The 20,629-nt window shown below is 38.6% G+C and overlaps 1 protein-coding gene across 1 annotated transcript in view; it reads right to left on the reverse strand.

Moving 5' to 3' along the window:
• The window catches only part of LOC137407536 (dynein axonemal heavy chain 10-like), a 72,378-nt gene that overhangs the window by 19,254 nt on the left and 32,495 nt on the right, over positions 1–20,629 (reverse strand). The window contains exons 28-44 of the mRNA XM_068094079.1: positions 20,244–20,415; positions 19,840–19,940; positions 19,647–19,754; positions 19,214–19,424; positions 9,462–9,614; positions 8,595–8,783; positions 7,514–7,660; positions 5,909–6,109; positions 5,323–5,432; positions 3,439–3,733; positions 3,084–3,192; positions 2,788–2,933; positions 1,830–2,034; positions 1,602–1,711; positions 1,040–1,207; positions 763–915; positions 108–433 (exon numbers count right to left, since the gene is read on the reverse strand). Of these exons, the coding sequence (XP_067950180.1) occupies positions 108–433; positions 763–915; positions 1,040–1,207; positions 1,602–1,711; positions 1,830–2,034; positions 2,788–2,933; positions 3,084–3,192; positions 3,439–3,733; positions 5,323–5,432; positions 5,909–6,109; positions 7,514–7,660; positions 8,595–8,783; positions 9,462–9,614; positions 19,214–19,424; positions 19,647–19,754; positions 19,840–19,940; positions 20,244–20,415 (2,904 nt within the window). The remainder of the gene's footprint in view (positions 1–107; positions 434–762; positions 916–1,039; positions 1,208–1,601; positions 1,712–1,829; positions 2,035–2,787; positions 2,934–3,083; positions 3,193–3,438; positions 3,734–5,322; positions 5,433–5,908; positions 6,110–7,513; positions 7,661–8,594; positions 8,784–9,461; positions 9,615–19,213; positions 19,425–19,646; positions 19,755–19,839; positions 19,941–20,243; positions 20,416–20,629) is intronic.

Below are 20,629 nucleotides of genomic sequence, written 5' to 3' on the forward strand. Positions count from 1 at the left end.
GGGCTACTACATCATCAAAACTTTAAAATTTACCATCAAAATTTAGAATGGATGAAGCAATACTTAGGAGCACAATGAAGATTGACTAGACAATTATATTTACTAACGTATACAGTGTCATCGTCATCCTGGTAATGGGGCTGACCAATTGAGCAACAGAGTCGGAGAAGCCTGTCATATGTCCTTGGAGGATGCTACTATATATGTGGTAGAGAGTTGCACTCGTAGGAAAAGACATATTGAAGACACAAAAGAGGGATATGAAGCGAGGGTCAACCTCATGTCTGCCACCACCGGCCTTTCCCATAGCTGCGAGGAATGAGAGATCTTTCATATTCTTCCAGATAAGGTCTTTGCCTCTGTCATAGCATCCGTTCTTCTCCAACAATAGCTTAAGGAGTGCAATTGGCTGCTGAGTGCCATATGTATCCACCTGAGCTCCAGTAAAATATACAATGCGCTCACTCCATCAGCTATCCATATCATAGTGACAGCCATTTTTCAATCGATTATTCAATTGATATGTAAGATCAGTTCTCACAAACTTTAACTGCCCAATTAAACTGATTTAGACAATCCATTTTTACAGACGTTTGAAGTGAAGATTTGTTCAATTATTGATGATCCCCTGACTAAATTCCTTAGCATTAAATCGACAATGTTAAGCTACCAAAAGCTAGTAAATGGCTATTACATTTGGCAGACACATCAGAAAAACTGGCCATTATACAGCAAGGCGCAAGGATAATTAATGTTGCTGACCTGAGGCATGTTCATATCATCGATAAAGACAAGAAGTTTCTTGCCGAGGGGAGGCCCAAATGTCTCTTTAGTTCGCTTCTCCACATTCGCTTCCAAGTGTCTCTGGACATCCAGTGACGTAGTGCGAGAGGAGAAGTTCATCAGCAGCAAGATCTAATCAAGCAACTTAATTTACACAGAAAGTAAATGTGACATCAATCAAGTCATAACTGCTTTACCCACCATCTATCAAATAACCACTAATTACATCACAACTAGAAAAGTACGAAGAACTCACATATTTGTCAGGATCAAGGTGTCTGTTAAAGGCCTGGATAGTAGCTGTCTTGCTTGTGCCAGTCTCTCCAACTAAAAGCACTGGTCTGTTCCTTTCGTTCATCAAATTTAGAAGCCATGTGGTTCTGACAGTGTCTATTGTAGGTACGAGTATCTCACTGAATCTTATCTGTAGCACACAACTTCCTATTATGGCCATTTATGGATATTTCAATGAATTAACTATGGCTAACAGTTCGGTACATCAGAGACATAACTTGACAAAAGCGTTGTAGTGATCACAATCGTTTCAGCACACTTATATTAGGAGAGCTTTTTGCTAAAAATAACAAACTTTGCATCAAATATTGTTTCAATAATACAGAACAGTTATAACCTGTATATGTCAGTAGAGAATGTATACAAGAGAATTATGTCCTACAGAGAACACGTATGAATACAATACAGTGTGTGCCAGTGTACCAGCAGACTTATCTATCTGGTAGAACAAGACAGTTAGTAGAAACACCAGAAAGATAAGTGCAGGAATAGATGAATGAAACAGCGAGGATACCGGTACTTACAGAAGGATCGTGTGTGTATGTTGGTACCATTTTTATCCACGGTATCCAACAACGCTTGTTTACATTCCAATAGAAATCATAAAAACTTCCATTGTTAGAGGGAAGCTCACCTGCAAATTATGTACAATCAAACTGGCAGAATCAAAATGACAACAGACAGATACGAGATCACATGGCATAACTTATAAGAGAGGCGTCTGACGAGTGAATAATGGTTAAACTGCATACCTGCAACAGGCTGCTTGCCTTCAGGAGCTTCAGTATAGTTGGTCGCTCTTTTCATATAGTGATCAAACCTCTCCTTACTGTCGCCTACAAGGGAGGCTCCCAGTGACCAGTAGGCAGCCATCAGGAATACATTCTCTAGTATTGCTGGTGTATCAGAGTAATCTTTATCCAGTAGCGCAGTGAGCATGTAGCACAACTGAGTAACCTAGCGGCGCAAGAACGAGTTAGTCACTGACTGGGAAGCACATGGAACTATACAGTATTTGTACTACTTGTACTACTTGTACACTGTATCTTTAGCCAGCAATTCATCTCCCAACATCACTGTCTGGTACTTATTCATAAAATCATTGTTTTAGTTGCATGTCTGGAAATGTTCAGTTTCACACGACAATATCAGCACCCATGTTTAGTTTCACACTACAATATCAGCACCCATGTTTAGTTTCACACTACAATATCAGCACCCATGTTTAGTTTCACACGACAATATCAGCACCCATGTTTAGTTTCACACGACAATATCAGCACCCATGTTTAGTTTCACACTACAATATCAGCAACCATGTTCAGTTTCACACTACAATATCAGCACCCATGTTTAGTTTCACACTACAATATCAGCACCCATGTTTAGTTTCACACTACAATGTCAGCACCCATGTTTAGTTTCACACGACAATATCAGCACCCATGTTTAGTTTCACACGACAATATCAGCACCCATGTTTAGTTTCACACTACAATATCAGCACCCATGTTTAGTTTCACACTACAATATCAGCACCCATGTTTAGTTTCACACTACAATATCAGCACCCATGTTTAGTTTCACACTACAATATCAGCACCCATGTTTAGTTTCACACTACAATATCAGCACCCATGTTTAGTTTTACACTACGATATCAGCACCCATGAGTCTTGCTTAAAGGTTAGGTAATTACACAATAATTACCAAGTTGAGACTGGTACATGGTACAACCATTTTGAGAGGTTCATCCTGTCTGCTGTCTACCATTCCATCCAGAATAAGGTCTACCGCTAAATGGACATACTTGTCAAAGTAGTATTGAAGTAACTCATGTTCCGTCTCTGCCCGACCTGAAACATAGTTTGGTTGCTATTTATGGCTGCAATACAGCGAGGCTGTATGCGCTACATCAATATACTTATCTGACCTTGCCTAACCTATTTTTCTTTATGAAACGATGTCAGGCCTTCAAGCCTCATGCAAAAAGAGAACATAATTACCACGTAACCACCGTAACCAATAAGGCGCATAGCCTAAGTTTTTAGGTTCCACATAGACCATCCCACATCTGGACACTGTCGCAGGCGACGCATACTGAAGATCAGCCACCTAGAAACATGCGCAACGATGAAGTACAAGTCAATGTACAAGAATATTAAATGACTTCCTCTTGGTTTGTCTTCATTCGCGCTTTTAAACAAACCTACTCGCATGGACCTTTCCAGCACTGTCGGTAGGAGATCAGAAAGCAGTGGTTTACACTATCAAAGCTAATAATAAAGGCAGCTGTAATAAACAAGCATCACTACACTCAGAAGCATTCAAGGGTAGCGAAGAAAAGCTTCAAATGGAAACCTCAAAGAGAAGAGCGCAGTGTTTCTGCAGCCTTATCCGCTCTCCATTAGCAAGGGTTAGCAGTTTGTTATCGTCCATGACCGAGTTCATATTCTCCACCCACAAGGCATCGACATCTCCGTCAAATAAGATATACTTTCTCTCGTTTTTATCAGTTGGTTTGTTGATTTGGCGGAAAATGGAAGAGAGCAGACCATCTGTCCAGTCTCGAGTGTTTGGGTCAAGGACTCCATAAAGCTCAACAACACTTCTGTCCTTTGGGTTCATTAGCCACAGTTTTGTCGGTATGCCCATTCTGTAGTGAAACTTAATCTATTGTAAAACAAAGGCTACACGTGATTCAACAAGAGCAATAAGGTACTAGAACAGAGCTATATGTAATCACTAAGGTAGTAGAGTAGAGCTATAGGTAATCACTAAGTTAGTACAGTAATACTTCAACTTACGAGTGCTCCAACGTACGAGAAACTTGAGATACGAGCCAGCTTTCAAGCACGTTTTAGCACTAACATACGAGCCATGTTTGAGATACGAGCACTTGAGTCAGTTGCCAAGTATGCCGGAGGTGTTTTATGAGAACAGCATCACTATGTATTTTTCAACTGCTCAGGTTATACTGTTGTACCGTGTTTTTGTGCACGATTTTCTGTGCAGAATTATGTGAATTAAAAGTACTGTGCGTAGACCGAAAGTTTGCCAGTAAAATGAAAGATATTACAAAGAAAAAGCAAATGATAACAGTTGATATTAAACGGAAAAATATTGAAAAATATGCGAAATGTGTATGCGTGATTCAGCTAGCTCGGCAATATGACAGAAATACATTCATAATTATCAAACAGAAGGATTATATTCAGGGCATTTAGTTCGCAAAAGGACTCACCATAGTTTCTAAACGGTGCAGCGATCTTCACGACCGCTGATGGCATTGGACAAACAATTGGCCGGTGACAGCGTAACTGAAACGATGCTATGTGAAAAGGCCGGCGCTATCTATCCAAACTGTTTAATAGACATTCGTACAAGTTGGCTAGTGGTCGTGCGTTAACCATTTGTGGCGACACCTGTGTTCGTCCTAATCGCAACATGTTGCAAGGGCGACAAAGGCAAACGTCCTTAGATAGGTTTATCTTAAAACGGCCGGCTAGTCGTGAAAGCGAAAAAAAGGAAACATTTCTCGCTAACCAGCGAGAAATTTCAAACTAGGAACGCCGAAGAAATTTTAATTACGTTTAGTTGAAAATGAGAGTTTGCTTTTTGGTTTGCTTGTAAGTTTGTCTTTTAACACTTTGATAAAATCCAAATTTACCAAAGTCACCTGTTGTAACGAAGGATAACTTATATCTCCCTCCCTGGCAAATGCGAGTGTTAACTGCTATTGTATGTATTTAATTTTACATTTTAATTAATCACATTTCCTTGCATTGTTTTTTATTTGTTGCTTTTTGAAAACATGTACTACGTAAGGACAATAACCAACATGTTCTTTCTGTTATAATATCTTGTTTTGAGTGTTTTATTTGCTTTTTTTAGAGTATGGAAACCAATCAATATATATTTAATTATTCTATATATAAATTAATTGCACCAACATGCAAGTAAATTGACATACAAGCTCAGTCTCGGAACGCATTAAGCTCGTAAGTTGAAGTATGACTGTAGAGTAGAGCTATAGGTAATCACTAAGGTAGTAGAGTAGAGCTATAGGTAATCTCTAAGGTAGCGGAGAAGAGCTATATGTAATCACTAAGGTAGTAGAGTAGAGCTATAGGTAATTTCTAAGGTAGTAGAGCTATATGTAATCACTAAGGTAGCAGAGTAGAGCTATAGGTAATTTCTAAGGTAGCAGAGAAGAGCTAGAGGTAACAGCAAACTTAGACTTACTTGGTCTGCGCTGCAACCAAGGCGTTTATGACCACCGATTTACCTCCCCCTGTAGGACCAACCACCATTGTAGTATGCCTTGTCAACATGGTTTCATAGAGCTGCACAACCTTAACAAATAAAATAAACACCTGTAGTGCAGTTTGAAATGCCTCTACTTTATAAAAAAAACTTTGCAATCGTTGTATTACACTAAATCGTATGGCAAATAATTTTCTTAGCACATGGTCTGTGATTGACCTATAATCCTGTTTTATGTAAAGGTAGCGGGACTGATCAAAACTAGCATAACCTCCATAGCAATATCCTATAGATTTGAAGTGAGACAGGGGGCAGAGGAAGAGCTCATCTGTGTATGAAACCGCCATCGCCAGATATTAGACCTGAGTTCCTATCATGACACCCCATTACACTAGACCCACCTAATGTGAACCTAGACAACAAACCATCCATCTATCAAACTTTGACTAGTCAGGTGAATGCCCTGTCACCCGCTAAACATATTGCCCAAACCTGTGACCATAAACTGTGTTATAAGTTATGTTAGAAGGCGTAATACAGCAAAAGTATGAAGGTAAGCTGAAACCTTATCGACTTGGTTGTCCAGGTGAATCATGCCAGCCTCCTCCAAGGCCTGCTCCACCGCATCATTGAACTCAGGATAGCGAACTCGCGGGCAGTCTAGTCCAGGAAATAGGTCAGCAATTAGTCCGATAAAAAGGGGCACATCCTCATAAACAAACTTAGGCAAGTTCATGTCCCTGAGGGCCCTCATAAGCACAACATCCTGCAGAGAGCATGAGACATTAGCAACTACAGTACTACCATTTTAACCATTTTAGGCCCAATCAAATAAGTAGACTGGATGCATCCAGGCTCAATTAATCAATTGGCTGTTCACGAGTGATAAACTCAGTGCTACTAAATTGCCTATACCTCCTTTTCTATTAATTCTATCTTTATTCTGTTTTTTTATTCAGGAAGAAGACACCTCAAGCTACATTTCTATGTTATAATAATGTAGCATGTACAAGTAAAGAAAATTTTTATGAGCAAAATGAAAAAACGTTGTTTCAAATCATTAAGCAATTAAAAATAAGTACTAGCTACAAACAGCATGAAAAACAAACTCAACTCAACAAACTATAAGTTAAGGTTGTAGGCACATTTGTTAGGATGAACAGCGAAAGAAATTATCAAGATCAATGCAGTACAAGCTGAGATAATTGCCATTATGTAAAACATAGTTGGGCAACTTCTGATTGTGTTCAGCTGCTATTGAGTAATTATGATTGGCAATATATGTAGTCAATTCTAGCAGCAAATAGTAAAGCTGCTTGAAAATAAAATCATACTACATCAAAGTTTACTCAATCACAACTTAAGGCAAATTAACTTCATACTCAACTCGCAATCAACTCAAACAACTCGGTTTGAAAAATCTATTGCTATTATTTAATGTCTAGCTCATCCTTTATTCACAGTCTAGTAGCTACCTGTAAGTAAATCTTATAATCACATCTGCTCTTGAGACTATCTAGAGCTAATGGTAAAGTGATAAAGTTGTAGAGTTGAAATATAACATTGAAATATTGAAACATTCTTAAATTTTGCAGATGCGGTGGATTTTTCTTACAAAGAGAAAAAGCCTTATTTACAAGCTCCAATCTATAGCAAACTGGTATTCATTTTAAAGCTTAGAATGTGTACTTTCGGAATATTGCAACAGAACTATGATATAACAAACATCTTTTGAACAAATCGCTTAAAAAGTCGCTCCCAAACAATTTGGGATTCGGCCCAGGTGATAACTTTTTCCCCGAATATTCTGGGATTAAGCCTGAAAGGGTTAAACCACTAATTTTTTTAAAAAACTCATAAATCGTTTAAAAAGCAAATGAAGATACAACAGCGTAGTCCACGTTGGTCCATTTTTAGACTAGATTAATTCATGGAGCAAGCACAAACATATTTCTATTACCTTCAATGGCACCACCAAGACAGAACTTGAGCCTTGAAGACTATGAATAATAACCTTTGCATACTACCACGAGCAGAATGAAGCCACTCAAACTTATGAAATTATACTCTTTAAGCCAATGTTAATCCCTTCAGAAAAGCAAGAGTAGAGATAGGTAGAGTAAAGGATAGACCTATAAAATTAGAGGGTTAGTGAGTAGAGAAATCTTACCTCTGCAAGAGAAGGAGAAGAACGCTTCAGCTCACCGGCCATGACAAGCACAGACTTGAGTGCCCTGAGGCCAAAGTCATAGTGGTGCTGTTTTGAAAGCTGTTCCCTTGCCAATGTGTACAGAACTGTCATCTTTTTGGCCAACACCTACGAGCAATAACTAACGAGTTAGAGTGAGACAATGGATCACCTAGCACTCAAAAAAGCTTTTGTTAAAGCAACTATGTATACCTAAAGTTCATCAGACTAGTTTGTTCATAGTAACAGACAAAATTATCACCAAAATTTAATAACAAATTAATCAAACAATCTTTACTACAATAAGAACACGTTTGTCTGTCCATCCGAAGTTGGACGTGGGGAAAAAATATTGCACTAAATGGGATTCAAACCCGCAACAATCTACCATAGTAGTCTGACACTAACAACTGCAACAATCAACCATCCACTACACGATTCCTGAATAATTGTACATAAAGTTAAGGCTGGTGGACTGGCTCGGCAGTCTCATGCTCTGGCAGTCTATTGTGTCTCATGACACAAAAGACTGTCGGAGCCATGTCCAGCCATCCGTCCGTCAGAAACCACAGTTGGAGGTTAGAAAAAAATAGTAATCATACGGGATTCAAACTCGTAACAATAAGAATAGGGTATAAATAGTATGTTAACCATATAATATCGGTATAAGATCAGCTGTATTTTCATCCTATAATAACAGTGTAATACAAAATTTTCATCATACCAAAATGTTCGACTTTGTCAACAGAAAGCGTTATTTCTACTGGGTAAATTTTAATCCAACTAAAGATAGGTAATCTTGACTGCACACTGAAACTAAATTTTAGGTTACTTTACATTTCTTTTTAGGTGGTCGCAAAACAATATTACAAGACTTTATGAACACTAATATGGGCTCAGAACTGCTGGGCTCGCAAGGAGAACAACTAGTTGTGAACCTTTTTAAAAGATGTTCTGGCAATATTTCTGATAAAAGCACTGATAAGAAGTGTAAAAGGATAGACCTGTTCCTTACAACAATGTGGTAAACAGCGCATCCTCTGTATATTCACAGCCAACAAACCTTGGCCATAAGGAAACCCTCAGAGAACAACATAATTTCACAGATCTGCTGAAGGTCAGGAACAATTACAACCACTGGTCTGAAGAGTGCTTTGACCGACTCGGGAAGTTCTGTACGTCCCGCATAGCCAGGGTTCATGGTTATAAAAACTCCAACTCTCTCATCCAATGATATTTCAAGTCCTTCAAACTAAAATTCATGTTCATGCCATCTACAGTCATTACAATTGCTTGCAGTTTACTGAAATGAGAAAAGTTCGAAGTGTATATTTATTTATACCAGCTCAACCAATCAGCAATTAAATTAGTCAAAGAGCATACACCTAATTACACGATACAAACAACTAGGACAAAGTATAGCCATAAGTGGATAAGTGCATAGGTCCATAAGAGCGTAACCAAAATACTAACCAAGTAATCAACCAGAGAGCACAAGTAAAGCACCAGCCAAGTACAAAAGCCGAAAGCATAAAACGTAAAATTAATGTAAAACTACTGTAATCATGAACTCTAAACCGAGTAAAAGTAATAAGAAAAAAGAGAAAAGTTGTCAAGACAAACCAATAATACTACAGTTGCTGTACAGTCATTGAATTGAAAAGTGAGGTTTAGGTTGTGTCCTATTTGAAGAGCCAAAAGAGTGAGAATGGTATAAACTTGGAACGGATTAGGCAATTTATATGTATTTCACTGTTGGCATAACGTAAAATACTATAGCATGAGCGATTTCAGAACAGATTATTTAAGTTGTAGGAGTGTCTACTGTATATGAGTAGTTTTCACCATAGCAACCAGCGGCCAAACATAAAGTGTTCTAAATCAACCAAGCAGAAATAAGCAAATGCATATAAAGAGCCAATCAACTAACCAGAAACCTCTTTAGCTTGTGAGAGAGTGCGCTATGAATGGTCCTAAGCTGGGTAGAGATAACAGAGAGCACCGAAGCATCTATTCTGTTGAACTCATCGAAGCAGCTCCAAGCTCCACACTGGCAGCAACCGGAGAGAATTTTTCCTACAGCCTGCACAAAAAAGAGGATTGTTTACTTTGTTGTAACACATGTAATGCACGTATCCCTTCATTGTCTTTGAACGAGTTTCACACTAGACCATTCCTTTACCTTATAACTCTCAGTTTCACACTAGACCATTCCTTTACCTTACAACTCACAGTTTTCCACTAGACCATTCCTTTACCTTACAACTCTCAGTTTCACACTAGACCATTCCTTTACCTTATAACTCTCAGTTTCACACTAGACCATTCCTTTACCTTACAACTCACAGTTTTCCACTAGACCATTCCTTTACCTTACAACTCTCAGTTTCACACTAGACCATTCCTTTACCTTACAACTCTCAGTTTCACACTAGACCATTCCTTTACCTTACAACTCTCAGTTTCACACTAGACCATTCCTTTACCTTATAACTCTCAGTTCGACACTAGACCATTCCTTTACCTTACAACTCTCAGTTTCACACTAGACCATTCCTTTACCTTACAACTCTCAGTTTCACACTAGACCATTCCTTTACCTTACAACTCACAGTTTTCCACTAGACCATTCCTTTACCTTACAACTCTCAGTTTCACACTAGACCATTCCTTTACCTTACAACTCTCAGTTTCACACTAGACCATTCCTTTACCTTATAACTCTCAGTTTCACACTAGACCATTCCTTTACCTTACAACTCACAGTTTTCCACTAGACCATTCCTTTACCTTACAACTCTCAGTTTCACACTAGACCATTCCTTTACCTTACAACTCTCAGTTTCACACTAGACCATTCCTTTACCTTACAACTCTCAGTTTCACACTAGACCATTCCTTTACCTTACAACTCTCAGTTTCACACTAGACCATTCCTTTACCTTACAACTCTCAGTTTCACACTAGACCATTCCTTTACCTTATAACTCTCAGTTCGACACTAGACCATTCCTTTACCTTACAACTCTCAGTTTCACACTAGACCATTCCTTTACCTTATAACTCTCAGTTTCACACTAGACCATTCCTTTACCTTACAACTCACAGTTTTCCACTAGACCATTCCTTTACCTTACAACTCTCAGTTTCACACTAGACCATTCCTTTACCTTATAACTCTCAGTTTCACACTAGACCATTCCTTTACCTTACAACTCACAGTTTTCCACTAGACCATTCCTTTACCTTACAACTCTCAGTTTCATACTAGACCATTCCTTTACCTTACAACTCTCAGTTTCACACTAGACCATTCCTTTACCTTACAACTCTCAGTTTCATACTAGACCATTCCTTTACCTTACAACTCTCAGTTTCACACTAGACCATTCCTTTACCTTACAACTCTCAGTTTCACACTAGACCATTCCTTTACCTTACAACTCTCAGTTTCACACTAGACCATTCCTTTACCTTACAACTCTCAGTTTTACACTAGATCATTCCTTTACCTTACAACTCTCAGTTTTACACTAGACCATTCCTTTACCTTACAACTCTCAGTTTCATACTAGACCATTCCTTTACCTTACAACTCTCAGTTTCACACTAGACCATTCCTTTACCTTATAACTCTCAGTTCGACACTAGACCATTCCTTTACCTTACAACTCTCAGTTTCACACTAGACCATTCCTTTACCTTATAACTCTCAGTTTCACACTAGACCATTCCTTTACCTTATAACTCTCAGTTTCACACTAGACCATTCCTTTACCTTACAACTCTCAGTTTCACACTAGACCATTCCTTTACCTTATAACTCTCAGTTTCACACTAGACCATTCCTTTACCTTACAACTCTCAGTTTCACACTAGACCATTCCTTTACCTAACAACTCTCAGTTTCACACTAGACCATTCCTTTACCTTACAACTCTCAGTTTCACACTAGACCATTCCTTTACCTTATAACTCTCAGTTCGACACTAGACCATTCCTTTACCTTACAACTCTCAGTTTCACACTAGACCATTCCTTTACCTAACAACTCTCAGTTTCACACTAGACCATTCCTTTACCTAACAACTCTCAGTTTCACACTAGACCATTCCTTTACCTTATAACTCTCAGTTCGACACTAGACCATTCCTTTACCTTATAACTCTCAGTTCGACACTAGACCATTCCTTTACCTTACAACTCTCAGTTTCACACTAGACCATTCCTTTACCTTACAACTCTCAGTTTTCCACTAGACCATTCCTTTACCTTACAACTCTCAGTTTCACACTAGACCATTCCTTTACCTTACAACTCTCAGTTTCATACTAGACCATTCCTTTACCTTACAACTCTCAGTTTCACACTAGACCATTCCTTTACCTTACAACTCTCAGTTTCACACTAGACCATTCCTTTACCTTACAACTCTCAGTTTCACACTAGACCATTCCTTTACCTTATAACTCTCAGTTTCACACTAGACCATTCCTTTACCTTACAACTCACAGTTTTCCACTAGACCATTCCTTTACCTTACAACTCTCAGTTTGACACTAGACCATTCCTTTACCTTACAACTCTCAGTTTCATACTAGACCATTCCTTTACCTTACAACTCTCAGTTTCACACTAGACCATTCCTTTACCTTACAACTCTCAGTTTCATACTAGACCATTCCTTTACCTTACAACTCTCAGTTTGACACTAGACCATTCCTTTACCTTACAACTCTCAGTTTCACACTAGACCATTCCTTTACCTTACAACTCTCAGTTTCACACTAGACCATTCCTTTACCTTATAACTCTCAGTTTCACACTAGACCATTCCTTTACCTTACAACTCACAGTTTTCCACTAGACCATTCCTTTACCTTACAACTCTCAGTTTCACACTAGACCATTCCTTTACCTTACAACTCTCAGTTTCACACTAGACCATTCCTTTACCTTATAACTCTCAGTTTCACACTAGACCATTCCTTTACCTTACAACTCTCAGTTTCACACTAGACCATTCCTTTACCTTATAACTCTCAGTTTCACACTAGACCATTCCTTTACCTTACAACTCACAGTTTTCCACTAGACCATTCCTTTACCTTACAACTCTCAGTTTGACACTAGACCATTCCTTTACCTTACAACTCTCAGTTTCACACTAGACCATTCCTTTACCTTACAACTCTCAGTTTGACACTAGACCATTCCTTTACCTTACAACTCTCAGTTTCATACTAGACCATTCCTTTACCTTACAACTCTCAGTTTCACACTAGACCATTCCTTTACCTTACAACTCTCAGTTTCACACTAGACCATTCCTTTACCTTACAACTCTCAGTTTGACACTAGACCATTCCTTTACCTTACAACTCTCAGTTTCATACTAGACCATTCCTTTACCTTACAACTCTCAGTTTCACACTAGACCATTCCTTTACCTTATAACTCTCAGTTTCACACTAGACCATTCCTTTACCTTACAACTCACAGTTTTCCACTAGACCATTCCTTTACCTTACAACTCTCAGTTTCACACTAGACCATTCCTTTACCTTACAACTCTCAGTTTCATACTAGACCATTCCTTTACCTTACAACTCTCAGTTTCACACTAGACCATTCATTTACCTTACAACTCACAGTTTTCCACTAGACCATTCCTTTACCTTACAACTCTCAGTTTCATACTAGACCATTCCTTTACCTTACAACTCTCAGTTTCACACTAGACCATTCCTTTACCTTACAACTCTCAGTTTCACACTAGACCATTCCTTTACCTTATAACTCTCAGTTCGACACTAGACCATTCCTTTACCTTACAACTCTCAGTTTCACACTAGACCATTCCTTTACCTTATAACTCTCAGTTTCACACTAGACCATTCCTTTACCTTATAACTCTCAGTTTCACACTAGACCATTCCTTTACCTTACAACTCTCAGTTTCACACTAGACCATTCCTTTACCTTACAACTCTCAGTTTCATACTAGACCATTCCTTTACCTTACAACTCTCAGTTTCACACTAGACCATTCCTTTACCTTACAACTCTCAGTTTCACACTAGACCATTCCTTTACCTTACAACTCTCAGTTTCATACTAGACCATTCCTTTACCTTATAACTCTCAGTTTCACACTAGACCATTCCTTTACCTTACAACTCTCAGTTTCACACTAGACCATTCCTTTACCTTATAACTCTCAGTTCGACACTAGACCATTCCTTTACCTTACAACTCTCAGTTTCACACTAGACCATTCCTTTACCTTATAACTCTCAGTTTCACACTAGACCATTCCTTTACCTTACAACTCACAGTTTTCCACTAGACCATTCCTTTACCTTACAACTCTCAGTTTGACACTAGACCATTCCTTTACCTTACAACTCTCAGTTTCATACTAGACCATTCCTTTACCTTACAACTCTCAGTTTCACACTAGACCATTCCTTTACCTTACAACTCACAGTTTTCCACTAGACCATTCCTTTACCTTACAACTCTCAGTTTCATACTAGACCATTCCTTTACCTTACAACTCTCAGTTTCACACTAGACCATTCCTTTACCTTACAACTCTCAGTTTCACACTAGACCATTCCTTTACCTTATAACTCTCAGTTCGACACTAGACCATTCCTTTACCTTACAACTCTCAGTTTCACACTAGACCATTCCTTTACCTTATAACTCTCAGTTTCACACTAGACCATTCCTTTACCTTATAACTCTCAGTTTCACACTAGACCATTCCTTTACCTTACAACTCTCAGTTTCACACTAGACCATTCCTTTACCTTACAACTCTCAGTTTCATACTAGACCATTCCTTTACCTTACAACTCTCAGTTTCACACTAGACCATTCCTTTACCTTACAACTCTCAGTTTCACACTAGACCATTCCTTTACCTTATAACTCTCAGTTTCACACTAGACCATTCCTTTACCTTATAACTCTCAGTTTCACACTAGACCATTCCTTTACCTTACAACTCTCAGTTTCACACTAGACCATTCCTTTACCTTACAACTCTCAGTTTCACACTAGACCATTCCTTTACCTTACAACTCTCAGTTTCACACTAGACCATTCCTTTACCTTACAACTCTCAGTTTCACACTAGACCATTCCTTTACCTTACAACTCTCAGTTTCACACTAGACCATTCCTTTACCTTACAACTCTCAGTTTCACACTAGACCATTCCTTTACCTTACAACTCTCAGTTTCACACTAGACCATTCCTTTACCTTACAACTCTCAGTTTCACACTAGACCATTCCTTTACCTTATAACTCTCAGTTTCACACTAGACCATTCCTTTACCTTACAACTCACAGTTTTCCACTAGACCATTCCTTTACCTTACAACTCTCAGTTTCACACTAGACCATTCCTTTACCTTACAACTCTCAGTTTCACACTAGACCATTCCTTTACCTTACAACTCTCAGTTTCACACTAGACCATTCCTTTACCTTACAACTCTCAGTTTCACACTAGACCATTCCTTTACCTTACAACTCTCAGTTTCACACTAGACCATTCCTTTACCTTATAACTCTCAGTTTCACACTAGACCATTCCTTTACCTTACAACTCACAGTTTTCCACTAGACCATTCCTTTACCTTACAACTCTCAGTTTCACACTAGACCATTCCTTTATCTTACAACTCTCAGTTTCACACTAGACCATTCCTTTACCTTACAACTCTCAGTTTCACACTAGACCATTCCTTTACCTTACAACTCTCAGTTTCACACTAGACCATTCCTTTACCTTATAACTCTCAGTTTCACACTAGACCATTCCTTTACCTTATAACTCTCAGTTTCACACTAGACCATTCCTTTACCTTACAACTCTCAGTTTCACACTAGACCATTCCTTTACCTTACAACTCTCAGTTTCACACTAGACCATTCCTTTACCTTACAACTCTCAGTTTCACACTAGACCATTCCTTTACCTTACAACTCTCAGTTTCACACTAGACCATTCCTTTACCTTACAACTCTCAGTTTCACACTAGACCATTCCTTTACCTTATAACTCTCAGTTTCACACTAGACCATTCCTTTACCTTACAACTCACAGTTTTCCACTAGACCATTCTTTTACCTTACAACTCTCAGTTTGACACTAGACCATTCCTTTACCTTACAACTCTCAGTTTCATACTAGACCATTCCTTTACCTTACAACTCTCAGTTTCACACTAGACCATTCCTTTACCTTACAACTCACAGTTTTCCACTAGACCATTCCTTTACCTTACAACTCTCAGTTTCATACTAGACCATTCCTTTACCTTACAACTCTCAGTTTCACACTAGACCATTCCTTTACCTTACAACTCTCAGTTTCACACTAGACCATTCCTTTACCTTACAACTCTCAGTTTCACACTAGACCATTCCTTTACCTTACAACTCTCAGTTTCACACTAGACCATTCCTTTACCTTATAACTCTCAGTTTCACACTAGACCATTCCTTTACCTTACAACTCACAGTTTTCCACTAGACCATTCCTTTACCTTACAACTCTCAGTTTGACACTAGACCATTCCTTTACCTTACAACTCTCAGTTTCACACTAGACCATTCCTTTACCTTACAACTCTCAGTTTCACACTAGACCATTCCTTTACCTTACAACTCTCAGTTTCACACTAGACCATTCCTTTACCTTATAACTCTCAGTTTCACACTAGACCATTCCTTTACCTTACAACTCTCAGTTTCATACTAGACCATTCCTTTACCTTACAACTCTCAGTTTCACACTAGACCATTCCTTTACCTTACAACTCTCAGTTTCATACTAGACCATTCCTTTACCTTACAACTCTCAGTTTCACACTAGACCCTTGCTTTACCTTACAACTCTCAGTTTCACACTAGACCATTCCTTTACCTTACAACTCTCAGTTTCATACTAGACCATTCCTTTACCTTACAACTCTCAGTTTCACACTAGACCATTCCTTTACCTTATAACTCTCAGTTTCACACTAGACCATTCCTTTACCTTACAACTCTCAGTTTCACACTAGACCATTCCTTTACCTTACAACTCACAGTTTTCCACTAGACCATTCCTTTACCTTACAACTCTCAGTTTCACACTAGACCATTCCTTTACCTTACAACTCTCAGTTTCACACTAGACCATTCCTTTACCTTACAACTCTCAGTTTCACACTAGACCATTCCTTTACCTTATAACTCTCAGTTCGACACTAGACCATTCCTTTACCTTACAACTCTCAGTTTCACACTAGATCATTCCTTTACCTTACAACTCTCAGTTTCACACTAGACCATTCCTTTACCTTACAACTCTCAGTTTCACACTAGACCATTCCTTTACCTTATAACTCTCAGTTTCACACTAGACCATTCCTTTACCTTACAACTCACAGTTTTCCACTAGACCATTCCTTTACCTTACAACTCTCAGTTTCACACTAGACCATTCCTTTACCTTATAACTCTCAGTTTCACACTAGACCATTCCTTTACCTTACAACTCACAGTTTTCCACTAGACCATTCCTTTACCTTACAACTCTCAGTTTCATACTAGACCATTCCTTTACCTTATAACTCTCAGTTTCACACTAGACCATTCCTTTACCTTACAACTCTCAGTTTTACACTAGATCATTCCTTTACCTTACAACTCTCAGTTTTACACTAGACCATTCCTTTACCTTACAACTCTCAGTTTCATACTAGACCATTCCTTTACCTTACAACTCTCAGTTTCACACTAGACCATTCCTTTACCTTATAACTCTCAGTTCGACACTAGACCATTCCTTTACCTTACAACTCTCAGTTTCACACTAGACCATTTCTTTACCTAATAACTCTCAGTTTCACACTAGACCATTCCTTTACCTTATAACTCTCAGTTTCACACTAGACCATTCCTTTACCTTACAACTCTCAGTTTCACACTAGACCATTCCTTTACCTTATAACTCTCAGTTCGACACTAGACCATTCCTTTACCTTACAACTCTCAGTTTCACACTAGACCATTCCTTTACCTTACAACTCTCAGTTTCACACTAGACCATTCCTTTACCTTACAACTCTCAGTTTCACACTAGACCATTCCTTTACCTTATAACTCTCAGTTCGACACTAGACCATTCCTTTACCTTACAACTCTCAGTTTCACACTAGACCATTCCTTTACCTTACAACTCTCAGTTTCACACTAGACCATTCCTTTACCTTATAACTCTCAGTTTCACACTAGACCATTCCTTTACCTTACAACTCACAGTTTTCCACTAGACCATTCCTTTACCTTACAACTCTCAGTTTGACACTAGACCATTCCTTTACCTTACAACTCTCAGTTTCATACTAGACCATTCCTTTACCTTACAACTCTCAGTTTCACACTAGACCATTCCTTTACCTTACAACTCTCAGTTACACACTAGACTATTCCTTTACCTTACAACTCTCAGTTTCACACTAGACCATTCCTTTACCTTACAACTCACAGTTTTCCACTAGACCATTCCTTTACCTTACAACTCTCAGTTTCACACTAGACCATTCCTTTACCTTACAACTCTCAGTTTCACACTAGACCATTCCTTTACCTTACAACTCTCAGTTTCACACTAGACCATTCCTTTACCTTACAACTCTCAGTTTCACACTAGACCATTCCTTTACCTTATAACTCTCAGTTCGACACTAGACCATTCCTTTACCTTACAACTCTCAGTTTCACACTAGACCATTCCTTTACCTTACAACTCTCAGTTTCACACTAGACCATTCCTTTACCTTATAACTCTCAGTTTCACACTAGACCATTCCTTTACCTTACAACTCTCAGTTTCACACTAGACCATTCCTTTACCTTACAACTCTCAGTTTCACACTAGACCATTCCTTTACCTTACAACTCTCAGTTTCACACTAGACCATTCCTTTACCTTATAACTCTCAGTTTCACACTAGACCATTCCTTTACCTTACAACTCTCAGTTTCATACTAGACCATTCCTTTACCTTACAACTCTCAGTTTCACACTAGACCATTCCTTTACCTTACAACTCTCAGTTTCATACTAGACCATTCCTTTACCTTACAACTCTCAGTTTCACACTAGACCCTTGCTTTACCTTACAACTCTCAGTTTTCCACTAGACCATTCCTTTACCTTACAACTCTCAGTTTCATACTAGACCATTCCTTTACCTTACAACTCTCAGTTTCACACTAGACCATTCCTTTACCTTATAACTCTCAGTTTAACACTAGACCATTCCTTTACCTTACAACTCTCAGTTTCACACTAGATCATTCCTTTACCTTACAACTCTCAACTTCACACTAGACCATTCCTTTACCTTACAACTCTCAGTTTCACACTAGACCATTCCTTTACCTTACAACTCTCAGTTTCACACTAGACCATTCCTTTACCTTATAACTCTCAGTTTCACACTAGACCATTCCTTTACCTTACAACTCTCAGTTTCATACTAGACCATTCCTTTACCTTACAACTCTCAGTTTCACACAAAGGTTACCTTTACCATAAACACACACAATGTACACATATAACCATTTCTGTGCACAATCTCTTTTTGCTATTCCTACTTGATGTCCTCACCTGAAAATCCATTCCTTCCCCACAATTGGTCACCACACAAAGAAGTCCCAGAGCTTTGGCTAAATCCTTTGTTGTTTCAGTCTTGCCAGTACCTGCAGGGCCTGCCGGTGCCCCACCCAGGTACATGCTCAGAGCCTGGGTGAGTGTGAGATAAATCCTATCAGTGAGAGGGGTAATGACCAAGCGGCCATTGAGACCCATGTACTCATACCTGCACAGAAAACTAAGAAATATTCATTCACGAAGATAAGGTGAGTTTCTCAGATAAAAGTTCATTCAACAATGTCACAAAATTGTCAAAGAAAACGATATTAAATAAGGTTTTATTAACATACATCAATTGATGTGTGAAAATTAAATAAAAGGTTTAAAGACATTAAGATTTAAGAGAGCAAAATGTTTGCCAAGACAATATGCAATAGAAGTCACTCGCCCATATCGGAATTCTCCTGTGCACTGCCTGACAAATAGATTATCTGGATCCCTTAGCCAATAGAACTTCAGTTGACTCTCCCACTCAAATTCACTCGCATCAACTACACTGTAAAAGAGAGTACAGAGATAGAGATTAGGTAGTGATGAAAAGAGCCTGAACAAGCGAATAAAAGGAAGATAATTAGACATACCTGTCTCTGACAAACCCATCAATGATGTCTCTAGCATGTACATCTATGGTCAGAACTGTGTTGAACTTTGTCCTGTCATTAGGTGTTAGAGGCGAGCGCACCTATAAAATATATATGAAGGTCATGGCTATCAACAACATTCAACTCTTCAGTGAATTACGTGTGGTAATCCATTAGTAACTCGAATAAAAAGAAAGCATTGTCTCTTGCTCTAAACAGTAGTAAAGGTTCATAAGAATGTCAAAACTCCCTTGTCAGAGTCACAGATACGCAATCACATTTATAATATGACAGTGCAATGGAATCCTCACTATAGATTGGAACTGTAGCTGTTGGACATATTTTTTATATAAATACATAATAAATATACCCAGTACAAATGCGCATGACATTGTATAGCTAACCTTCACAACAAGCTCATCTATCTGTCTGTGCTGCTTTTTAGCAAAGTCTTTCATGCCTGACTTGTGTTTTCCTTTTTTCATTCTGTGAAAAGTGTCCTCGCACTCCCATGTCCACCATACCTGGTTAGCGGCTAAGCAGATCATGCCCTGGTAGTCCAACATCCACTCAACCCTGCACACAGATCACAAAATCTGCTTTATCAGCATCTAGTAATCTTGCGAAGAAATTCCATCAATGCAACAGAACTAACTGGCTTCAATCTGCAGAAATTAATTTCGTTTAATAGACACAAACCTCTACAATGTGAATTCGTTCTGTGACCTATATCACATATGTTAAAATCATCATCTTACGTTAGAGAAAGTATTCCTACAAGACTACATTG

Source organism: Watersipora subatra, chromosome 1, assembly GCF_963576615.1.
Source record: "Watersipora subatra chromosome 1, tzWatSuba1.1, whole genome shotgun sequence".
Taxonomy (NCBI): domain Eukaryota; kingdom Metazoa; phylum Bryozoa; class Gymnolaemata; order Cheilostomatida; family Watersiporidae; genus Watersipora; species Watersipora subatra.